The sequence below is a fragment of the Elephas maximus genome, chromosome 7 (genome assembly GCF_024166365.1).
Source record: "Elephas maximus indicus isolate mEleMax1 chromosome 7, mEleMax1 primary haplotype, whole genome shotgun sequence".
In the NCBI taxonomy this organism is placed as follows: Eukaryota; Metazoa; Chordata; class Mammalia; order Proboscidea; family Elephantidae; genus Elephas; species Elephas maximus.
In genome coordinates, this window is record NC_064825.1 from 98997793 (window position 1) to 99017816 (window position 20024).

The 20024-nt window shown below is 42.3% G+C and overlaps 1 protein-coding gene across 3 annotated transcripts in view; it reads left to right on the plus strand.

The window, feature by feature from the left end:
- The first annotated feature begins 8652 nt into the window (after positions 1-8652).
- Positions 8653-20024, plus strand: part of HSD17B12 (hydroxysteroid 17-beta dehydrogenase 12) — a 193374-nt gene continuing 182002 nt past the window's right edge. Inside the window, exons 1-2 of one of the 3 annotated variants that reach the window (XM_049890925.1) lie at positions 8653-8708; positions 8964-9146. In XM_049890925.1, coding sequence (XP_049746882.1) covers positions 8987-9146 — 160 coding nt within the window. In that variant the 5' untranslated portion in view covers positions 8653-8708; positions 8964-8986. Of the gene's footprint in view, positions 8709-8811; positions 9147-20024 lie in introns of those variants that run through there. The other 2 variants (XM_049890926.1, XM_049890923.1) reach the window with 2 other exon arrangements.

Below are 20024 nucleotides of genomic sequence, written 5' to 3' on the forward strand. Positions count from 1 at the left end.
CAGCTTTATCGCTCTGTGTGCTGGTGTAAAAATGGCATGGGGGCGGTGTCTAATCTCCTCTTACTTAACAAGGGAAAAGGTGAATCAAGATCAACAGCCCAAGGCTGGTTCCTATGAGGAAGAGGTCAGACAAGCCTCTTCTCTCTGCCATCTTTACCAATTCTGACACCAACCATCCCTCCGACAGCACTCTCTACTTCTCTGCTGGGTTCAATAATTCATTGCAATGGCCAGGCAGAACTCACAGATAATATTCAAGATTATGGGGTTTATTAGGGAAGTAACATTTGCAATTCAAGCTCAGGAACACTCAAGATACAGTTCTTCCATCAGGGCAGCCTCTTCCCAGACGTGCTTGCAGGCATGCCTCTCCCTGACCCTTGGCCTCTGACCAAAGGCACTCAGCTTTTTCTCTCTGTGGGCTGGGAAGCTCACCATGCTGTCTCCAGCTTCTGGGTCTCTGCCGCTGGCTCTCGCTGCCTTCAGGCTTACGGCTCTTTCTCTCCATCTCCTAGTTCCAAGAGCTTCTCAGCACAGAGATCCCGAGTCCAAAAGACATGCTGGCTCCTGGCTATTCTTCTTTCGTGGTGGTGGGATCTTCTCTGTGCTCTGGAATTGGCTCTCTTTTAAGGCAAAACTGACCAATCCCCTTGGTAGGCCACAATTGCCTTATTTGTACAGTCCCACCCAATCACTCCCCTACATGTCTGTCAGTTCGTCGTACTGTGGGGGCTTGCATGTTGCTGTGATGCTGGAAGCCATGCCATCAGTATTCAGATACCAGCAGGGTCACCCATGGAGGACGGGTTTCAGCTGAGGTTCCAGGCTAAGACAGACTAGGAAGAAGGACCCGGCAGTCTACTTCTAAAAAGAATTAACCAGCGAAAACCTTATGAATAGCAGCGGAACATTGTCTGATATAGTGCCAGAAGATGAGCCCCCCAGGCTGGAAGTCACTCAAAAGATGACTGGGGAAGTGCTGCCTCCTCAAAGTAGAGTCAACCTTAATGAGGTGGATGGAGTAAAGCTTTTGGGACCTTCATTTGCTGGTGTGGCATGACTCAAAATGAGAAGAAACAGCTGCAAACATCCATTAATAATCAGAACATGGAATATACAGAGTATGAATCTAGGAAAATTGGAAATTGTCAAAAATGAAATGGAACGCATAAATGTTGATATTCTAGGCGTTAGTGAGCTGAAATGGACTGGTATTGGCCATTTTGAGTTGGACAATCATATAGTCTACCATGCTGGGAATGACAACTTCAAGAGGAATGGTGTTGCATTCATCGTCAAAAAGAACATATCAAGATCTACCCTGAAGTACAATGCTGTCAGTGATAGGATAATAAATATCCATATGTCTACAAGGAAGACAAGTTAATACAACTATTACTCAAATTTACACACCAACTACTAAGGCCAAAGATGAAGAAATAGAAGATTTTCAGCAGCGTCTGCAGTCTGAAATTGATCAAACATGCAATCGGGATGCCTCGATAATTACTGGTGATTGGAACACAAACGTTGGAAACAAAGAAGGATTGGTAGTTGGAAAATATGGCCTTGGTGACAGAAACAACGCTGGAGATTGAATGACAGAATTTTGCAAGACCAACGACTTCTTCATCGTGAATACCTTTTTTCACAAACATAAACAGCGACTATACACATGGACCTCACCAGATGGAACACAAAGGAATGAAATCGACTACATTTGTGGAAAGAGACGATGGAAAAGCTCAGTAACATCAGTCAGAAAAAGGTCAGAGGCTGACTGCAGAATAGACCGTCAATTGCTCATATGCACGTTCAAGTTGAAACTGAAGAAAATCAGGGCAAGTCCACGAGAGCCAAAATATGACCTTGAGTATATCCCACCTGAATTTAGAGAACATCTCAAGAATAGATTTGACGCCTTGAACACTAATAACCGAAAACCGGACGAGTTGTGGAATGACATCAAGGACATCATCCATGAAGAAAGCAAGAGGTCATAGAAAAGGCAGGAAAGAAAAAAAGACCAAGATGGATGTCAGAGGAGACTCTGAAATTTGCTCTCGAAAGTCGAGCAGCTAAACCAGAAGAAGAAATGATGAAGTAAAAGAACTGAACAGAAGATCCCAAAGGGCAGCTCGAGAAGACAAAGTATTATAATAACATGTGCAAAGAGCTGGAGATAGAAAACCAAAAGGGAAGAACACAATCAGCAAATCTCAAGCTGAAAAAACTGAAGAAAAAATTCAAGCCTCAGTTGCAATAGTGAAGTATTCTATGGGGAAAATATTAAATGATGCAGGAAGCACTAAAAGGAGGTGGAAGGAACACACGGAGTCATTATACCAAAAAGAATTAGTCAACGTCCAACCATTTCAAGAGGTAGCATATGATCAGGAACCGATGGTAATGAAAGAAGTCCAAGCTACACTGAAGGCACTGGCAAAAAATATGGCTCCAGGAATTGGCAGGATATCAATTCAGATGTTTCAACAAACAGATGCAGTGCTGGAAGTGCTCACTCGTCTATGCCAAGAAATTTGGAAGACAGCCACCTGGCCAACTGACTGGAAGAGATCCATATTTATGTCTATTCCCAAGAAAGGTGATCCAAATGAATGTGGAAATTACCGAATAATATCATTAATATCACACGCAAGAAAAATTTTGCTGAAGATCATTCAAAAGCAGCCGCAGCAGTATATAGACAGGGAACTGCCAGAAATTCAGGTGGGATTCAGAAGAGGACATGGAACCAGGGATATCATTGCTGATGTTAGATGGATCCTGGCTGGAAGCAGAGAATACCAGAAGGATGTTTACCTGTGTTTTATTGACTATGCAAAGGCATTCAACTGTGTGGATCATAACAAATTATGGATAACATGGTGAAGAATGGGAATTCCAGAACACTTAATTGTGCTCATGGGGAACCTGCACATAGATAAAGAGGCAGTTGTTCAGGTAGAACAAGAGATACTGCGTGGTTTAGAGTCAGGAAAGGTGGGCATCAGGGTTGTATCCTTTCACCATACCTATTCAATCTGTATGCCGAGCAAATAATCCAAGAAGCTGGACTATATGAAGAATGGGGCATAGGGACTGGAGGAAGACTTCTTAACAATCTGTGTTATGCAGATAACACAACCTTGCTTGCTGAAAGTGAAGAGCACTTGAAGCACTTACCAATGAAGATCAAAGACCACAGCCTTCAGTATAGATTATACTTCAGCATAAAGAAAACGAAAATCCTCACAACTGGACAATAAGCCACATCAAGATAAATGGAGAAAAGATCGAAGTTGTCAAAGATTTCATTTCACTTGGTTCCACAATCAACACTCATGGAAGCATCAGTTAAGAAATCAAGACGCATCGCATTGGGCAAATCTGCTGCAAAGGACCTCTTTAAAGTGTTGAAAAGCAAAAACGTCACCTTAAAGACCAAGGTGCGCCTGACCAAAGCCATGGTATATTCAATCGCATCATATACATGTGGAAGCCAGACAATGAATAAGGAATACCAAAGAAGAACTGACGGCTTTGAATTGTGTTTTTTTTTTTTTTTAATAATTTTTATTGAGCTTTAAGTGAACGTTTACAAATCAAGTCAGTCTGTCACATATAAGCTTATATATACCTTACTCCATACTGCCACTTACTCTCCCCCTAATGAGTCAGCCCTTCCAGTCTCTCCTTTCGCGACAATTTTGCCAGTTTCTAACCCTTTCTACCCTCCTATCTCCCCTCCAGAGAGGAGATGCCAACACAGTCTCAAGTGTCCACCTGATACAAGTAGCTCACTCTTCATTAGCATCTCACTCCTACCCAATGTCCAGTCCCTTCCATGTCTGATGAGTTGTCTTCAGGAATGGTTCCTGTCCTGGGCCAACAGAAGGTTTGGGGACCATGACTGCCCAGATTCCTCTCGTCTCAGCCAGACCATTAAGTCTGGTCTTTTTATGAGAATTTGGGGTCTGCATCCCACTGCTCTCCTGCTCCCTCAGGGGTTCTGTGTTGTGCTCCCCGTCAGGGCAGTCATCGGTCGTGGCCGGGCACCATGTAGTTCTTCTGGTCTCAGGATGATGTAAGTCTCTGGTTCATGTGGCCCTTTCTGTCTCTTGGGCTCATAGTTGTCGTGTGACCTTGGTGTTCTTCATTCTCCTTTGCTCCAGGTGGGTTGAGACTAATTGATGCATCTTAGATGGCCGCTTGTTAGCATTTAAGACCCCAGACTCCACACTTCAAAGTGGGATGCAGAATGTTTTCATAATAGAATTTATTTTGCCAATTGACTTAGATGTCCCCTGAAGTCATAGTCCCCAAACCCCCACCCTTGCTCCGCTGACCTTCGAAGCGTTCAGTTTATCCCGGGAACTTCTTTGCTTTTGGTCCAGTCCATTTGAGCTGACCTTCCCTGTATTGAGTATTGTCCTTCCCTTCACCTAAAGTAGTTCTTATCTACTAACTAATCAGTAAATAACCCTCTCCCACCCTCCCTCCCTGCCCCCCTCATAACCACAAAAGTGTGTGTTCTTCTCGGTTTATACTATTTCTCAAGATCTTCTAATAGTGGTCTTATACAATATTTGTCCTTTTGCCTCTGACTGATTTCACTCAGCATAATGCCTTCCAGGTTCCTCCATGTTATGAAATGTTTCACAGATTCGTCACTGTTCTTTATCGATGTGTAGTATTCCATTGTGTGAATATACCACAATTTATTTAACCATTCATCCTTTGATGGACACCTTGGTTGCTTCCATCTTTTTGCTATTGTAAACAGTGCTGCAATAAACATGGGTGTGCGTATATTTGTTCGAGTGAAGGCTCATATTTCTCTAGGGTATATTCTGAGGTGTGGGATTTCTGGGTTGTATTGTAGTTCTATTTCTAACTTTTTTTTTATTAACTTTTATTGAGCTTCAAGTGAACGTTTACAAATCAAGTCAGTCTGTCACATATAAGTTTATATACATCTTACTCCTTACTCCCACTTACTCTCCCCCAATGAGTCAGCCCTTCCAGTCTCTCCTTTCGTGACAATTTTGCCAGCTTCCAACTCTCTCTATCCTCCCATCCCCCCTCCAGACAGGAGATGCCAACACAGTCTCAAGTGTCCACCTGATATAATTAGCTCACTCTTCTTCAGCATCTCTTTCATACCCACTGTCCAGTCCCTTTCAGTTCTAATGAGTTGTCTTCTGGAATGGTTCCTGTCCTGTGCCAACAGAAGGTTTGGGGACCATGACCGCCCGGATTCCTCTAGTCACAGTCAGACCATTAAGTCTGGTCTTTTTGTGAGAATTTGGGGTCTGCATCCCACCGATCTCCTGCTCCCTCTGGGGTTCTCTATTGTGCTTCCTGTCAGGGCAGTCATCGATTGTGGCCGGGCACCAACTAGTTCTTCTGGTCTCAGGATAATGTAGGTCTCTGGTTCATGTGGCCCTTTCTGTCTCTTGGGCTCTTAGTTGTCGTGTGACCTTGGTGTTCTTCATTCTCCTTTGCTCCAGGTGGGTTGAGACCAATTGGTGCATCTTAGACGGCCGCTTGTTAGCATTTAAGACCCCAGACGCCGCATTTCAAAGTGGGATGCAGAATGTTTTCATAACAGAATTATTTTGCCAATTGACTTAGAAGTCCCCTTAAAGCATGGTTCCCAAACCCCCGTGCTTGCTCCGCTGACCTTTGAAGCATTCATTTTATCCCTGAAACTTCTTTGCTTTTGGTCCAGTCCAATTGGGCTGACCTTCCATGTATTGAGTGTTGTCCTTCCCTTCACCTAAAGCAGTTCTTATCTACTAATTAATCAGTAAAAAATCCTCTTCCTCCCTCCCTTCCTCCCCCCCTCATAACCACAAAAGTATGTGTTCTTCTCAGTTTATACTATTTCTCAAGATCTTATAATAGTGGTCTTATACAATATTTGTCCTTTTGCCTCTGACTAATTTCGCTCAGCATAATGACTTCCAGGTTCCTCCATGTTATGAAATGTTTCACAGATTCATCACTGTTCTCTATCGATGCGTAGTATTCCATTGTGTGAATATACCACAATTTATTTAACCATTCATCCGTTGATGGACACCTTGGTTGCTTCCAGCTTTTTGCTATTGTAAACAGTGCTGCAATAAACATGGGTGTGCATATATCTGTTTGTGTGAAGGCTCTTGTTTCTCTAGGGTATATTCCGAGGTGTGGGATTTCTGGGTTGTATGGTAGTTCTATTTCTAACTGTTTAAGAAAACGCCAGATAGATTTCCAAAGTGGTTGTACCATTTGACATTCCCACCAGCAGTGTATAAGAGTTCCAATCTCTCCGCAGCCTCTCCAACATTTATTATTTTGTGTTTTTTGGATTAATGACAGCCTTGTTGGAATCAGATGGAATCTCATCGTAGTTTTAATTTGCATTTCTCTAATGGCTAATGATCGAGAACATTTTCTCATGTGTCTGTTAGCTGCCTGAATATCTTCTTTAGTGAAGTGTGTGTTCATTTCCTTTGCCCACTTCTTGATTGGGTTGTTTGTCTTTTTGTGGTTGAGTTTTGACAGAATCATGTAGATTTTAGAGATCAGGCGCTGGTCTGAGATGTCATAGCTAAAAATTCTTTCCCAGTCTGTAGGTGGTCTTTTTACTCTTTCGGTGAAGTCTTTAGATGAGCATAGGTGTTTGATTTTTAGGAGCTCCCAGTTATCTGGTTTCTCTTCGTCATTTTTGGTAATGTTTTGTATTCTGTTTATGCCTTGTATTAGGGCTCCTAGGGTTGTCCCTATTTTTTCTTCCATGATCTTTATCATTTTAGTCTTTATGTTTAGGTCTTTGATCCACTTGGAGTTAGTTTTTGTGCTTGGTGTGAGGTATGGGTCCTGTTTCATTTTTTTGCAAATGGATATCCAATTATGCCAGCACCATTTGTTAAAAAGACTATCTTTTCCCCAATTAACTGACACTGGGCCTTTGTCTTGAAGAATTTTCTTCCTGCAATTTGATCGCTTGCTGGGGATTGGCCTTTGCTTATGGATGCAGATGTTGGAAAGTTCCAGCTGGAACAGAAAACATTCTTCAAGACCAAAGAACACGTTTGTCTCATCAGAGTACTGGTTTGATGGGGACAGGCAATTTAAAAGTTGGCTATATTTTTTTTTTTTAAAGGCATGAAGTGGCTGGCTTACTGACTTTCGTGGGTGTGCTTACACTCAATATGAGGGGGACAAGGGAGGATCCCCAATGAATAGATTCCTCCTTTCCTGATGGATCTGGGAAAGAGAGGGTGGGGGAAGATGCTGATAGAATTATATGATTCATTTGTGAGTGTTGATGGTTAACATGGTTAATTATGATTGTAAAAACACCAGCTCATGGTGTCAAACATCTCTTCACTTTGTCGAATTCTGGTCAGCTCATTCCTAGTTATCCAAGCTAGGTCATAATGGGTAGCAGTCTTAGGCTCAAGAGTTCACACACACCTCCCAGCACTTCAGACAGCCCCTTCACGCTCTCATCCGTAATCCCCTTGGGCTATCTCAACAGGAGTGAACTCCCTTTACTTCTGACAAGGCAGCCCTTTCTCTGTCTCTTTCTCACCCCTAGCCCTTGTGGGCTAGGCCAGTGGTTGCCAATAAAATACGTCCACACTCAGCCCTCTCTGCACTGCTGCACTGAGAGATAAGTCTGTTACACTAAATATTACATAACTATGACTTCAGCTTCAAGCTCGTTGAACTGTTAGCCCTTTTATTACCCTTAAATCCCTTCCTTAAAAAAACCTCTCAAGTGTTAAGTCAGCAGGCCTCACTGGCTAAGGATAAGCTCTAGATATCTTATGCGAGCTCCAAACCATGCCAGCAAAGGAACAATAAAAACTGTTGAAGAAGGATGAGCGAATAAGTGTGAACCATTTTATTGCACTACACAATTTCTTAACTTTGCTTTGTGGTCTTACTCCTTTGGAACTTCTCTTAGGTAGTTCCCATACACACTGTGGAGCGTCCCGGAAACTCCACTCCCCTCTCCCCATAAAAAAAGCAAGTTAATAATAATAAAGTAAAATAAAAATCTCTATCGTCCTTTCCTGCCCAGTTAAAACACCGACTTGACTCCCTTCTCAGCAAGCTGTTTTTCTGTAGTATATTTTCATTCATCTTGCAATTCTTATTCCATAGTTATTCAACTCCATCATTATTTGACGTAAACTCGAAAACGTTGGGAATTATGTGCTGTTTAATGCTCAGCGCTGGACGGAGGCCTTGCAGTTGGAAGGCACTCAATAAGTGAGTGTACTGAAACGATTGCGTGCTGTGGGGCAGGCTTAGAAACAGGAGACTGCAGCCCTCTGTCCAGAAAAGTTGATGGGAACAACAGCAGCGCATTGACAAAGAAGTGTTTAATCAGGAGGTGAAAATAAAACCCTGCCCGAAAGGCTCCACATCTACTCCTCACTACAATCTTCCCATTCTCTGTGGCTTCTCCGATTCCTTTCCTTCACAATCCCGGCTCAAACCAGGCTGGGTCTGACCGGCCAATCGGAGCGCAGGCTTCTAGAGTCGCGAGGATCGCCGCAGCCAATGAAAGACCTGGGCGATTTGGTGGTGAGACGCACCGCTCACTGGCCGAATACTGGGGGACGTAGAGACGCGGTTGGGCGGGCTGAAGCTTGATTGGCAGGCAAGCGATCTGCTGCCGGAGAACGGTAGCACCGCACATTGTGCGCGCGGGGAGAGGGGTCGTGGTTGGGGCAGGGAAACTCTAGGGGGTGGGCTCTGGTCTGTTTAGGAGTCAGCCAACGGCTGATACGTTACCGCAGAAGGAAGGCTGGATCACCAATGGCGGCACGTATACGGCGCTGTGGGCGGGGCTTGGGGCAAAAGCCCAGTAGGAGCAGCGCCTGTTACTGTCGTCTTCGCCGCCACCGCCGGCGCCACGCCTGGATTCATTCATTCCTTTTTTTTCATTCACGCAGGTAGTGAGGCCTAGTCGAAAGCCATGGAGAGCGTTGTCCCGGCCGCCGGCTTCTTCTACTGGGTGGGCGCGGGCACCGTGGCCTACCTGGCCCTGCGCATCTCGTACTTTCTCTTCATGGCCTTTCGGGTCTGGGGGTTAGGTAATGAGACCGCAGTCGGACCGGGGCTCGGTGAATGGGCAGGTGAGTCGGGTCCAGCGCCGCCGCCTCCTCCCTCCTGCAGCCGCTCGCCGGGCTCCCGGCCAGGCCTGGTCCATGCTGGCGAGTTCGGGGACCTACGCGTGGCCTGCTCTCCTCGGCTCCTTTCTCGTTCCTGAAGCTCCTGCGACCTCCCTCTGTCTCCCTTAGCCATCGTCTGGCTCGCTTAGATTTGTAGAGATTGTGTTTTTAAATACTAAGAAAAAACTAAAGTGGGGCAAAATATTGCTGGCTCAACTCCGGGAATCTGAATTGCCACTTTGTGCGTGCGGCGGAAATCGGGTCTTAACTCCCTGGGACTTGAGCGCTTTAAGCCATGCGGGTTCATGGCCGGGAGTCACAGTTCTTTTGCTTTCGCTTCAGTCACAATATACTCAACTTGGTTCACTCCTTCTGAGCGTTTTTAAAATAAAGTGTTCTCTTGTCTTGAGTACTGGCCCGGTGCTAAGGCTGAAAAAACATTTCTTTTGGGGGGATGAGGACAGGGGAAGAGGTGTAGGGACACGAAATTTCAGAAAGTTTTTGCTCTTGGGAAACTTACTTCTCCAGTCACTTGATTCGGCCTGCTTCATGTAATTTACAAAGTTTCTTTTAAAAAATCCTCGAAAAACTGTTCTGGAGTCATGATAGTAGCAAGAACTGTTGCTTCTTCAGAAAAAAAAAAAAAAGGTAACTCTGTATGTTAAAATCGGAAATAGTTTTTGCAGAAGGTACGTTTGTAGAAAAAAGTGTTCCCATAAAGAGTAACTCAAGCAAATGGATCTTGTTGTGTCCAGTCGGAGAGTTTAAAAAATGGGAGACAAGGGTCACATTGGAGCCCTTAGAAAACTTAACTGCAGGGAAGTTTTGCACTGGCTTTTTTTCTAACTTGTTTTCTTTCTTTTTTTTTAAACCAAGTGATTGCTTATGATTTGCTGTGGTCGTTCTTTGGTTATTTATTTTGATGTTTTATAATTAAGTGGTCACTTCACGTAGCATTTTATTGAGTTTTGGGGTGGTTGGGGATTGCGTTCAGAGTAGGTGTAAGTAAAATACATAATTAATGTTACTCTTTATTTGTTCATTCAAAAACATTTAAACAGCTCAGGAAAAACGTAAGTTACATTTTGGTACAGCAACATAAATATTAAGAGAAAACATATCAAACAGGAATGGATTTGTACCTGAGAGCTCTCCCCATGATATGAGGCAATTATCAACGTAACACTATCCACGATCATTTGTTATCTTTTGATAGTCTTTGAAAAGTAAAGTGCTCAACTTGATTATAATCTGATTTCACAAGTGAGTTACTAAAATTTTTTGGTTGCTAGCTTTGAGAAACTTGTTTGTGGACTTTTGCAATAGTTACACAAGATGGTATTAGGAAATCGTATAACTGGAAAATCAAACCCAGTGCCATTGACTAGATTGCGACTTATAGCAACCCTATAAAACCCCTTGCCACGGAGTGGATTCCGATTCATAGCGACCCTATAGGACAGAGTAGAACTGCCCCATAGAGTTTCCAAGGAGCGACTGGTGGATTCCAACTGCCAACCTTTTGGTTGGACCTTTTGGTTGGCAGCCATAGCTCTACACAGCCAGGGAATTTCGCAGATTTGCAAACAAAGATGCTAATGTTAATAACTTTTTAATACCTAAAGTTGACCATCCCCCAAATCAAACCCATTCCCATTGAGTGGATTCAGATTCATAGTGACCCTATAGGACAGAGTAGAACTGCCCCATAGGATTTCCAATGAGTGGCTGGTGGATTTGAACTGCCGACCTTTGGTTAGCAGCCGAGTTTTTAACCACTGCGTCACAGCAAGTCCTAGTCATCAGTATATGAATTCATCATAAAAGCCAAGTGATAATGATGTTGTCTTTTCATAAATAAGATTTGTGTTGGAAAGATTTGGCCCCAGAGAAAGGATATTTGATAAATTAAGGCAATTGTATAAGATTTAGAAAGGAAATTTGAACTAGAACACTGGCATAACAGAGAAAATGAACATGTCCTAATTGAACTTATTCATTGTCCAGCTTTCACATGCATATGATGTGATTGAAAATACCATGGCTTGGGTCAGGTGCACCTTAGTCTTCAGGGTGACATCTTTGCTCTTCAACACTTTGATGAGGTCCTTTGCAGCAGAAGCTGGACAATGAATAAGGAAGACTGAAGAAGAGTTGACGCCTTTGAATTCTGGTGTTGGCGAAGAATATTGAATATACCATGAACTGCCAAAATAACGAACAAATCTGTGTTGGAAGAAGTGTGGCCAGAATGCTCCTTAGAGGCAAGGATGGTGAGACTGCGTCTTACATACTTTGGATGTGCTGTCAGGAGGGATCAGTCTCTGGAGAAGGACATCATGCTTGGCAGAGTGTACAGGGTCAGTGGAAAAGAGGAAGACCCTCAACGAGGTGGATTGACACAGTGGCTGCAACAATGAGCTCAAGCATAACGATTGTAAGGATAGCGCAGGACAGGGCAGTGTTTTGTTCTGTTGTGCATAGGGTCGCTATGAGTCAGAACCGACTCAATGGCGCGTAACAACAACAACAATTAAACTTATTGTCAAGGTCAATTTTTGCTGGACTTTTGGAAAATCTGCTTAAGCGGAAGAAGTGATCAAGTTATTTGTTAACATTACTCACATTTTGTTGCCAGTGTCTTAAAAGTAAATACTTCTTTTATCTCTAAATTCAGAGAATCTTTGAAAAACAAAGAAAATTAAGAGTAGCTCATCTTGAACAGATTCTCTGTATCGGGTGGAGGAGTGAACTAAATAAGTTGAAAAACAAACTAGCAGAGATGACACTTGAGTAACTAGGGCTGATATGGTTAAAAATCGGTAGATAATTTTTTGAACCAAAATTACGATCTTAGAATTAATTTTTCTATGTAAATAGTGCTAAAAAGAGCCCCCTCTTCAAAATTGCTATCTTAAGCATGTCTATGTGTATTCCTGTGCAACTGAGAGTAGATGCTCGTAGGAAAAGTATTAAGGAGACATTGCCTTTCTAAAATTAATGTTCATTTATCATCTTCCTCTCCATAACCAATGAAATTCTAAGTGTTCTAATGTGTGTTGAATTGATGGCATATTTTTTTTTATTCTTGTTATTCTTAAGTCTCTTCATGTGAATATGTTTAATTACTCCAGTTCAGGTTTTAGGATTTGAAGGGTAAGGACTGCGGTGCCTCATTTTTTGTTTTTCTCCCACATTAACTGGCACTTTGATCAGATATGAACTCAAACTTAAAAACAAAACCTTGCAGTGAATCATGCTACTTATCGCTGGGCCCTTGGCAGGGGAAGTTAGCCAATCTAGTAGTTAGACTCTTTGCGGGTGGAGCTTCAGTTTTTTGAAGGTCATTGTAGCAAGTAATCAAAATAAGATTGCTAACAAAAGTGATCAGTTTGCTGATTATTAAGTAAAGAACAGTCATTGCTCCGTGACAATAGTGAATGTAATCTGCAGGATTTGGCCTTGAGCATAGATATATTTTGCATTTATTTGAACAGTTTATATCATTGGAGTTCTTAGTAAGGTGAACGATATAGGAATAAGGTGGAGATGATAGATACAAAGGCGAGGTAAATATACTTCCAAAGTCAAGATATTTTATAATTTTGAACACAAAACAGCATTTTGAGCACCTTATTTTTAGTTGTAATGGAGAAGATATTGCTTCTGGCAGCAAAGAATAAAGGATCTACTATCAATTAGTGAACTAAAATTTTTTTTTTTAACAGCTTTGTTGAAGTATAATTCACATACCATATGATTCACTCATTTAAAGTGTACGGTTCAAGATTTTTATTATTTTCATGGGGTTAAGCAACCATCATCACAATCTAGGAAACCGTGGTGGCGTAGTGGTTAAGTGCTACAGCTGCTAACCAAAGGGTTGGCAGTTCGAATCTGCCAGGCACTCCTTGGAAACTCTGTGGGGCAATTCTACTCTGTCCTACAGGGTCGCTATGAGTCGGAATCGACTCGGCGGCACTGGGTTTGGTTTTTTGGTTTATCACAATCTAATTTTAGAACATTTACGTCCCTCTTAACCTGCCCATTAGCTGTAACCTCCCCTCCCTACCTGCGAGCCCTAGGAAACCACTAATCTACTTGCAGCCTCTATAGATTAACCTACTCTGGATATTTCATATAAATGGAATCAGACACTATGTGGTCTTTTGTGACTAGCTTCTTTCCCTTAGCGTAGTGTTTTCAAGGTTCATCCATGTTGTATCATGTATCAGTAGTTCATTTTATTGCTGAGTAATATTCCATTGAATAGAGTGAGTTTAGATTTTACAAAGGGCCTTCACTTCTTCATTTGCCCTCTGCACATCTGCATTTGCAAATCCCTAAGATTTTACAGCTTTAGGTACTGATGGAACTCATCAGGCTCTGTACTACTCCACGGTTTTTCAAATCTGTAGATAATGAGGACTTAAATAGGAAAAGTGGTAGGGGGATTCTCCTGTAGAAGAGCCATTAAAACCAGGGGTTTGAGCAGATTGCAGCTAGCAGGGCAATCTTAAAGCTCTTAGGCCAGAGGCTGTGTCAGAAGAAGCAGGTGCAGCTGGAGAATCTGACTAAAAGCTTGTCTTGATCTTGGACCCCTGCTGAAAATTTGCATTTCTAACAAGTTCCCAGGAAGTTATATATAAGAATCACATGGGGATCCTGTTAAAATGTAGATTCTGATTCAGTATATTTCAGGGTGGAAACGAAAATTCTCAGCAGGAGTTTGAACCAGAATGAACCAGTTTGAAGCCCTGAAAAACTGGCTTTCCTTAGCCAAGCTCCAGGAACCGAAAGAATTCTCAGAAGCACGGATGTGATCCGCGTTTTGTGTTTTCACACTGGATGACCTTACAGGATTGGTTTAGTTATGTCAATGGTTGAAGGTACTTGAGTAACCAGGGTCCGTTGACAGTAGGTCCCTATTTTGAACTAGGTTTTGAGGTCTCACATCATTTGAAAAATTATAGATGAAATGTTAATTATTTGAATTGGAAAACCCAGGAGAAAAATTAATAACTGCTATTTATTGAATGTCCACAGTGTGCCAGGCACTTGAACAGATTACCTTTAATCTGTCTTTGAGCTGTTCTCCGTGTACATATGAGGAGATGGAGGCTTTGGCACTTGTCTGTGGCTTTGTAGTTAGTGAGTTGCAGAGTCAGGATTTGAAGCCAACTTGCCCATGCTGCAGCATCCCCACTCTGTGTGTGTTGGTGATTGACTTGTAGACTGGATGAATACTTGGGGGTGGATTCCTTTATACCCTGGGAACTTTATTGTTTGATTGAAGGCACAGTTTTGAATTGGCTCATGCTTGGTATTTCTGGAAGCATTGCAAATAGTTAATACATTTTAGAATCAAGTAGTTCAGGATTTTCTTCAGTTTTGCATCCACAAATCATGTTGCTTTATGACTTTTTGGAAAGTTACTTGAGGTACTTCATAAAGCAAAAGGGTTTGCCTGTCATCAGAATGGCAGGACCTAACTTCGAATGCTGTATTTTGTGTTTATCACTCTGACATTGTCAAATGGATTTAGCAACTCCCTGGAGCCCAAACCAAAAAACCCAGTGCCATCGAGTTGATTCCGGCTCATAGCGACCTTATAGGACAGAGTAAAGGAGCGCCTGGTGGTTTTGAACTGCCGACCCTTTGATTTGCAGCTGTAGCACTTAACCGCTACCAACTCCCTGGAGGTAAATGTAAGTTACCTGTAATGTGCTCCTTGTTGACATTCAGAAAATTCTAGTATTAGGGTATAGATACTTGTTTTGGCTAGTGAGATAATGTTGATCACAGTAGACGTTGCAAGAAAAAAAACCACTGATGTTGAGTTGACTCCGACTCATGGCAACCCTATGGGACAGAGTAGAACTGCCCCATAGAGTTTCCAAGGAACGCTTGCTGACCTTTTGGTTAGCAGCTGTAGCACTTAAACCACTACACCACCAGGATTTCAGCAGTGTTTAAAAGAAAGTGGGTCATGTAGGGGAGGACAGAGAAGCATATACACTTGGCCTAAAAGTTTTTGAAGATATTTATTCACTCAGCACTCCAGTTTCCTAACGGTAGTCTATGTGCCTAAGTGGAACGAGAGCTCCAGATTGGAGCTAGCAGGGCAACCTTAAAGTTCTTGGGCTGTGTCAGAAGAAGCAGGTGCAGCTGGAGAAACTGACCTGAAAGCTTGGCTTGATCTTGGAGGAAAAACCAAAGTGGAAAATTTGCTGGGATTAGGAGTTCAGCCTCTGTACTCTGTACTCTGAGCTCGATTATCTTTTCTCCCATCAACCTCTATTTTTCCTCCCCACCTCTTTCTGTTCTCCTTTCTGTGCAGCACTCACTTTCCTGTTCAGCAGTCAAACCTGAGTCTTGGAGTCTCAAACCTAGATTTGAATCCTGGTGGCGCAGTGGTTAAGAGCTACAGCTGCTAACCAAAAGGTCGGCAGTTCGAATCTACCAGGCGCTCCTTGGAAACCTATGGGGCAGTTCTCCTCTGTCCTGTAGGGTCGCTAGGACTTGGAATTGACTCATTGGCAGTGGTGCACGCAGTGCTGCTTGCTAGCAATGTTACATTGGGTAAGGTAGTAAACTCTTGAATCTTCTTTCCTCAACTGCAGAATGGGAATAATACTGGTGCCAAGCCATAGAATTATTGTGAAGGGAAAATGAGAGTCCTTATTATATGTAAGACAGATAGTACAGTGTCTGGCACTGTAAGTGCTTAATAATTTATTGTTATTGTTATTCATTGTAATAACATCATACTAATTGCCAGTATAAGGCTTAGAAAAAGTAAACATCTGGATGACTCCTGTCTTCTGAAACTGAAATTACTATTACTACTGCAACTGGGAATGTTGAGCTTCAAAACTGTTTTTTTGTTTTTGGTTGGTTGAATTGGGGATAATTTATTTCTTGCAGTGTCAGAAAAATTTGTTGAAAGATTTAGATAATGAGATTTGTAAGTTCAGAATACTTGGGTAAGTGGATTTGAATAGATCAATTCCAATGCCATTTGTAGATAAGGATACTTTTTTTTTTTTTAAATTGTGGATCCTTTATTTTGTTTCTTCTCATCATTAGTGAAAACAAAAATATAGCAGTTCACGTGCATGTCTTCTGGGATAAATTGAGATTAAGACTAGGGAGGCAGGGTGAGCAAATCCTTCACTATCCACCAAAAATATTATTGGGTGTCAACCATGGATCTTATAGTCAAATAAACTAAAACCAAACCTGTTGTCATTGAGTTAATTCCGACTCATAGCAGCCCTATAGGACAGAGTAGAACTGCCCTGTAGGGTTTCCAAGGCTGTAATCTTTGCAAAAGTAGAATGCCACATCTATCTCCCATGGAGCGGCTGGTGGGTTTGAACCACTGACCTTTTGGTGGGTAACCCAACTCTTAACCACTGCGCTGGGAGGGTTCCTTTATAGTCAGATGACTGTAGTCAGATGAATGAATTGCTGTAAGTGATGGGGAGAAGGGGTACCCGGTTCTTTGGGAGCTTATGAAGGAAGGTCAGAGAGGACTTCCGTGGGGAAGCCAAGACTGAGCTGAGGTCTGGAGGGTGCGTGTGGGCTAACCAGGTGAAGAGTAGCAGAAAACGCTGATGTAAGAACATTGTGGACAGAGGGAACGGCAGGTGCTAAGTTCCTGAGGCAGAGAAGAGCAGGACGCCCATGAAACAAAGCTTGAGTGACTGGTGCCAAGAAAAGATGAGGATAATGTGAGATGGGACTGAAGAGCTGGAAAGGGGCCAGCAAGCAGGGTTATTTAATCTTCACCCTAAGAACAATGGAAAGGAATTGAGGATTTTAAACAGAAGGGTGATGAAGCTGGTATGCAACTTTAAACAGAATTTCTTGTTTCTGTGACCTCCCAGAAGTTGTTGCTGCCCTCTGAGAAAACAGTGTCACTGAAATAGACCAATGGAAGTTTTTCAGATAATCTTAGTTAAGATTACTCCCCCGCCTTTTTAAAGTGGATTCGTACTTTACAGTAAAGGAGGCATTTTTGTGCACTCCCTGGTTATCATTCTCAGAGACCACGTCTCCCTGGTGGAAAAATCTGACCAATGAGGTATGACAAGCTCTACTCTTACAGGAACTGAGCGATGGGGTTGTTGAATGACCCCTGAAACTGGGTTATTGCTTTCACAAGGTAATTCCATAATACAGTGGTGTGACAGCTGAGAAGGCTACCACAAATCTTATTGGAGGGAATGCTTTGTTTTGTTTACTGATTTTGTGTAGTGTTATTTGCCTTATCTCCAACTGGAAATTCTGGGGAGACTCTCCAGTTTCTCAAAAGTTATCTTTACTACCACTAAGTGAAATTACTTTTGTTCAAATAAGCTAGTCATTGCTGGAAGGGGAAAGGCTAGAAAATCAAAGATTTTAAACAATTAGTGCATTTCAAGAGTATTACGTAGGGAAATAGTATACCTAACAAAGGAGCCCTGGTTAAGAGCTTGGCCGCTAACCAAAGGGTAGGCAGGTTGAATTCACCGGCTGTTGCTTGGAAACCCTATGGGGCAGTTCTACTCTTTCTTTAGGGTCCCTATGAGTTGGCTTGATGGCAACAGGTTTTTTAATTTTTTTTATATATATCCCTAACAAAAAGGGATTGGCTTTGGAGTCACTCAAGCAAGGGCAAACTGTTGCTTCCTAAGTTATTTGACCTCGGGCAAAGATAGTTAACCTCTGAGCATAACTTTCTTCATCTGTTAAAGGGGAATCGTACTTCTGAGGATTATTGTGACGATGAAATCAGATATAAGTGAGGTTCTATTGTAGTCCTTTATTTTTATGGATACTAAGTAACATATTTAAGAAAATCATTTATTGTTACCAGTTACTCCTATTTGTTGAAAAGGGATTGTTGAAACTAAGAAATGATTGTAGTTCCCTCAGCAGACATACCGCTGAAAATCTGAATTTATGAGCAGATCAGCTAGGAGGTGATTGGGGCTGTTGCTGAAGAATTCCTAGCTTTGTGGAAAGATTTACTAAGTGGTTCCTGTAAATATGGTTCCTCTTAGTGCATGTAAGATGATGGACGTAGAAAATTTTGGTTATATGCAACTTTTCAATAATGTTTGTAAAAGCCTTAAAGTCATCTTTGACTTTTCTTTAACTCTCACCCAACATACAGTCTCTCAAGAAATCCCGTTGACTTTAACCTCAAAATATATCCAGAGTCCAATCGCTTCTTCCATTCTGGTATAAGCTACCAGAATCTCCTGGCTTAATCATGATAACAGCTTCCTGTCTGCCTGCTTCCACCTTGGCTTCCCTGTCGCCCGTTCCCAACTTAGCAGCCCAAGCAATCTTTGAAAAACTTAAAGTCAGGTCATGTGATCCTCTGCCTAGATCCCTCAGTGGCTCCTCATCCCTCACAATAAAAAAGAGAATTCACTCAGTGGTCTGCCTACAAGGTACCTGTCTCCTTTTACCTCTGACCTCGTCTCTGCCTGTTTTCTCTAACTCCATTCTAGCCACACTCACCTCTTGCTGTTTCTTGAACAGGCTGGTTTGAGGAGTTTGCCTTGGTTATTCCTCATTCCTGGAGTGCTTCTCCCCCAGATATCTGCTGGCTAGCTCTTCTTTCTTCTTTCAAGTCCTTGCTCAAATATTACCTTCTCAATGAAACCTACCTTGCTACCTGTAAACACACAATCTTCTCCCCCCTCTTCTGATCCCTGTTACCCTGGCCTACTTTTCCTTTTTGTCATAGCGGTTATCAACATCTCTCATACTGCACGCTTTGCTTATTTTATGATGTTTCTGGTTTGTCTACCCTTGTCAGAATGTAAAAAGGAACCCTGGTGGCACAGTGGTTAAGGCGCTTAGCTGCTAACCAAAAAGGCCAGTGGTTTGAAACCACCAGTGGCCCTGTGGGAGAAAGATGTGGCAGTCTGCTTCCATAGAGATTTACAGCCCTGGAAACCGTATGGGGTCGCTATGAGTTAGAATCGACTTGACGGCAGTGGGTTATTAGAATGTAAGCACCATAAGGTTGGGATCTTTGTCTTTTTTGTGTACTTATGTATCTTAAGCATGGGGGCAGTGGTGGTTTGGTGGTAGAATTCTGGCCTTCCATGCAGGAGACCCGAGTTCCATTCTGGCAAGTGTACCAGATACTTCCATGTCTTTGCTCGAATGAATCAGGGCTTCAAGCCAGTTCGTTCCAGTTCAAACCCCTGCTGAGAATTCGCTTTGCCACTGAATATACTGAATCAGAGTCTACGTTTTACTGAGAATCTACATGTATACATAGGAATCACCTGGGAATCTTGTCAAAATGTAAATTCTGACTCAGTATATTTGGGGTGGAAATGCAAATTCTCAGCAGGGGTTTGAAACCAAATGAACTGGTTCCAAGCCCTGGAATGAATAAATGCAGATTTCTTTCTACCTTAGTACATGTCCTTCTATCCCACACCCTTCCTGATTGTTTCTGCTTGTGAAATTCTACCCATTTTTCAGAGTCTATATTATGAATTTTTCTTGAGGGCCCTCCAGCTGGAAGCAATACACCCTTTCGGAAGCGGAATAGTTCTAGCATGTGGGCTTTTTCACACTTTACCTTATTGTGTGTCTGTCAGTGTGTGTGCACATGCATGCAAATGATTACTTCATTTCTTCTAGATGGTAAGATCCATTAGAGTGAACAATAAATCTTATTTAGTGAATGGATTTTTTTTTTTTCTTTAGGTTCGGGTGTATTCCAGTTGGGAGTGGAATTTTTGTTTTGGATTTGTATTTTTTGCAACTTAATTTGTATACCTGTTTCCTCCTTTTTTTTTTTATTAGAATATTTTATTGTGTTTT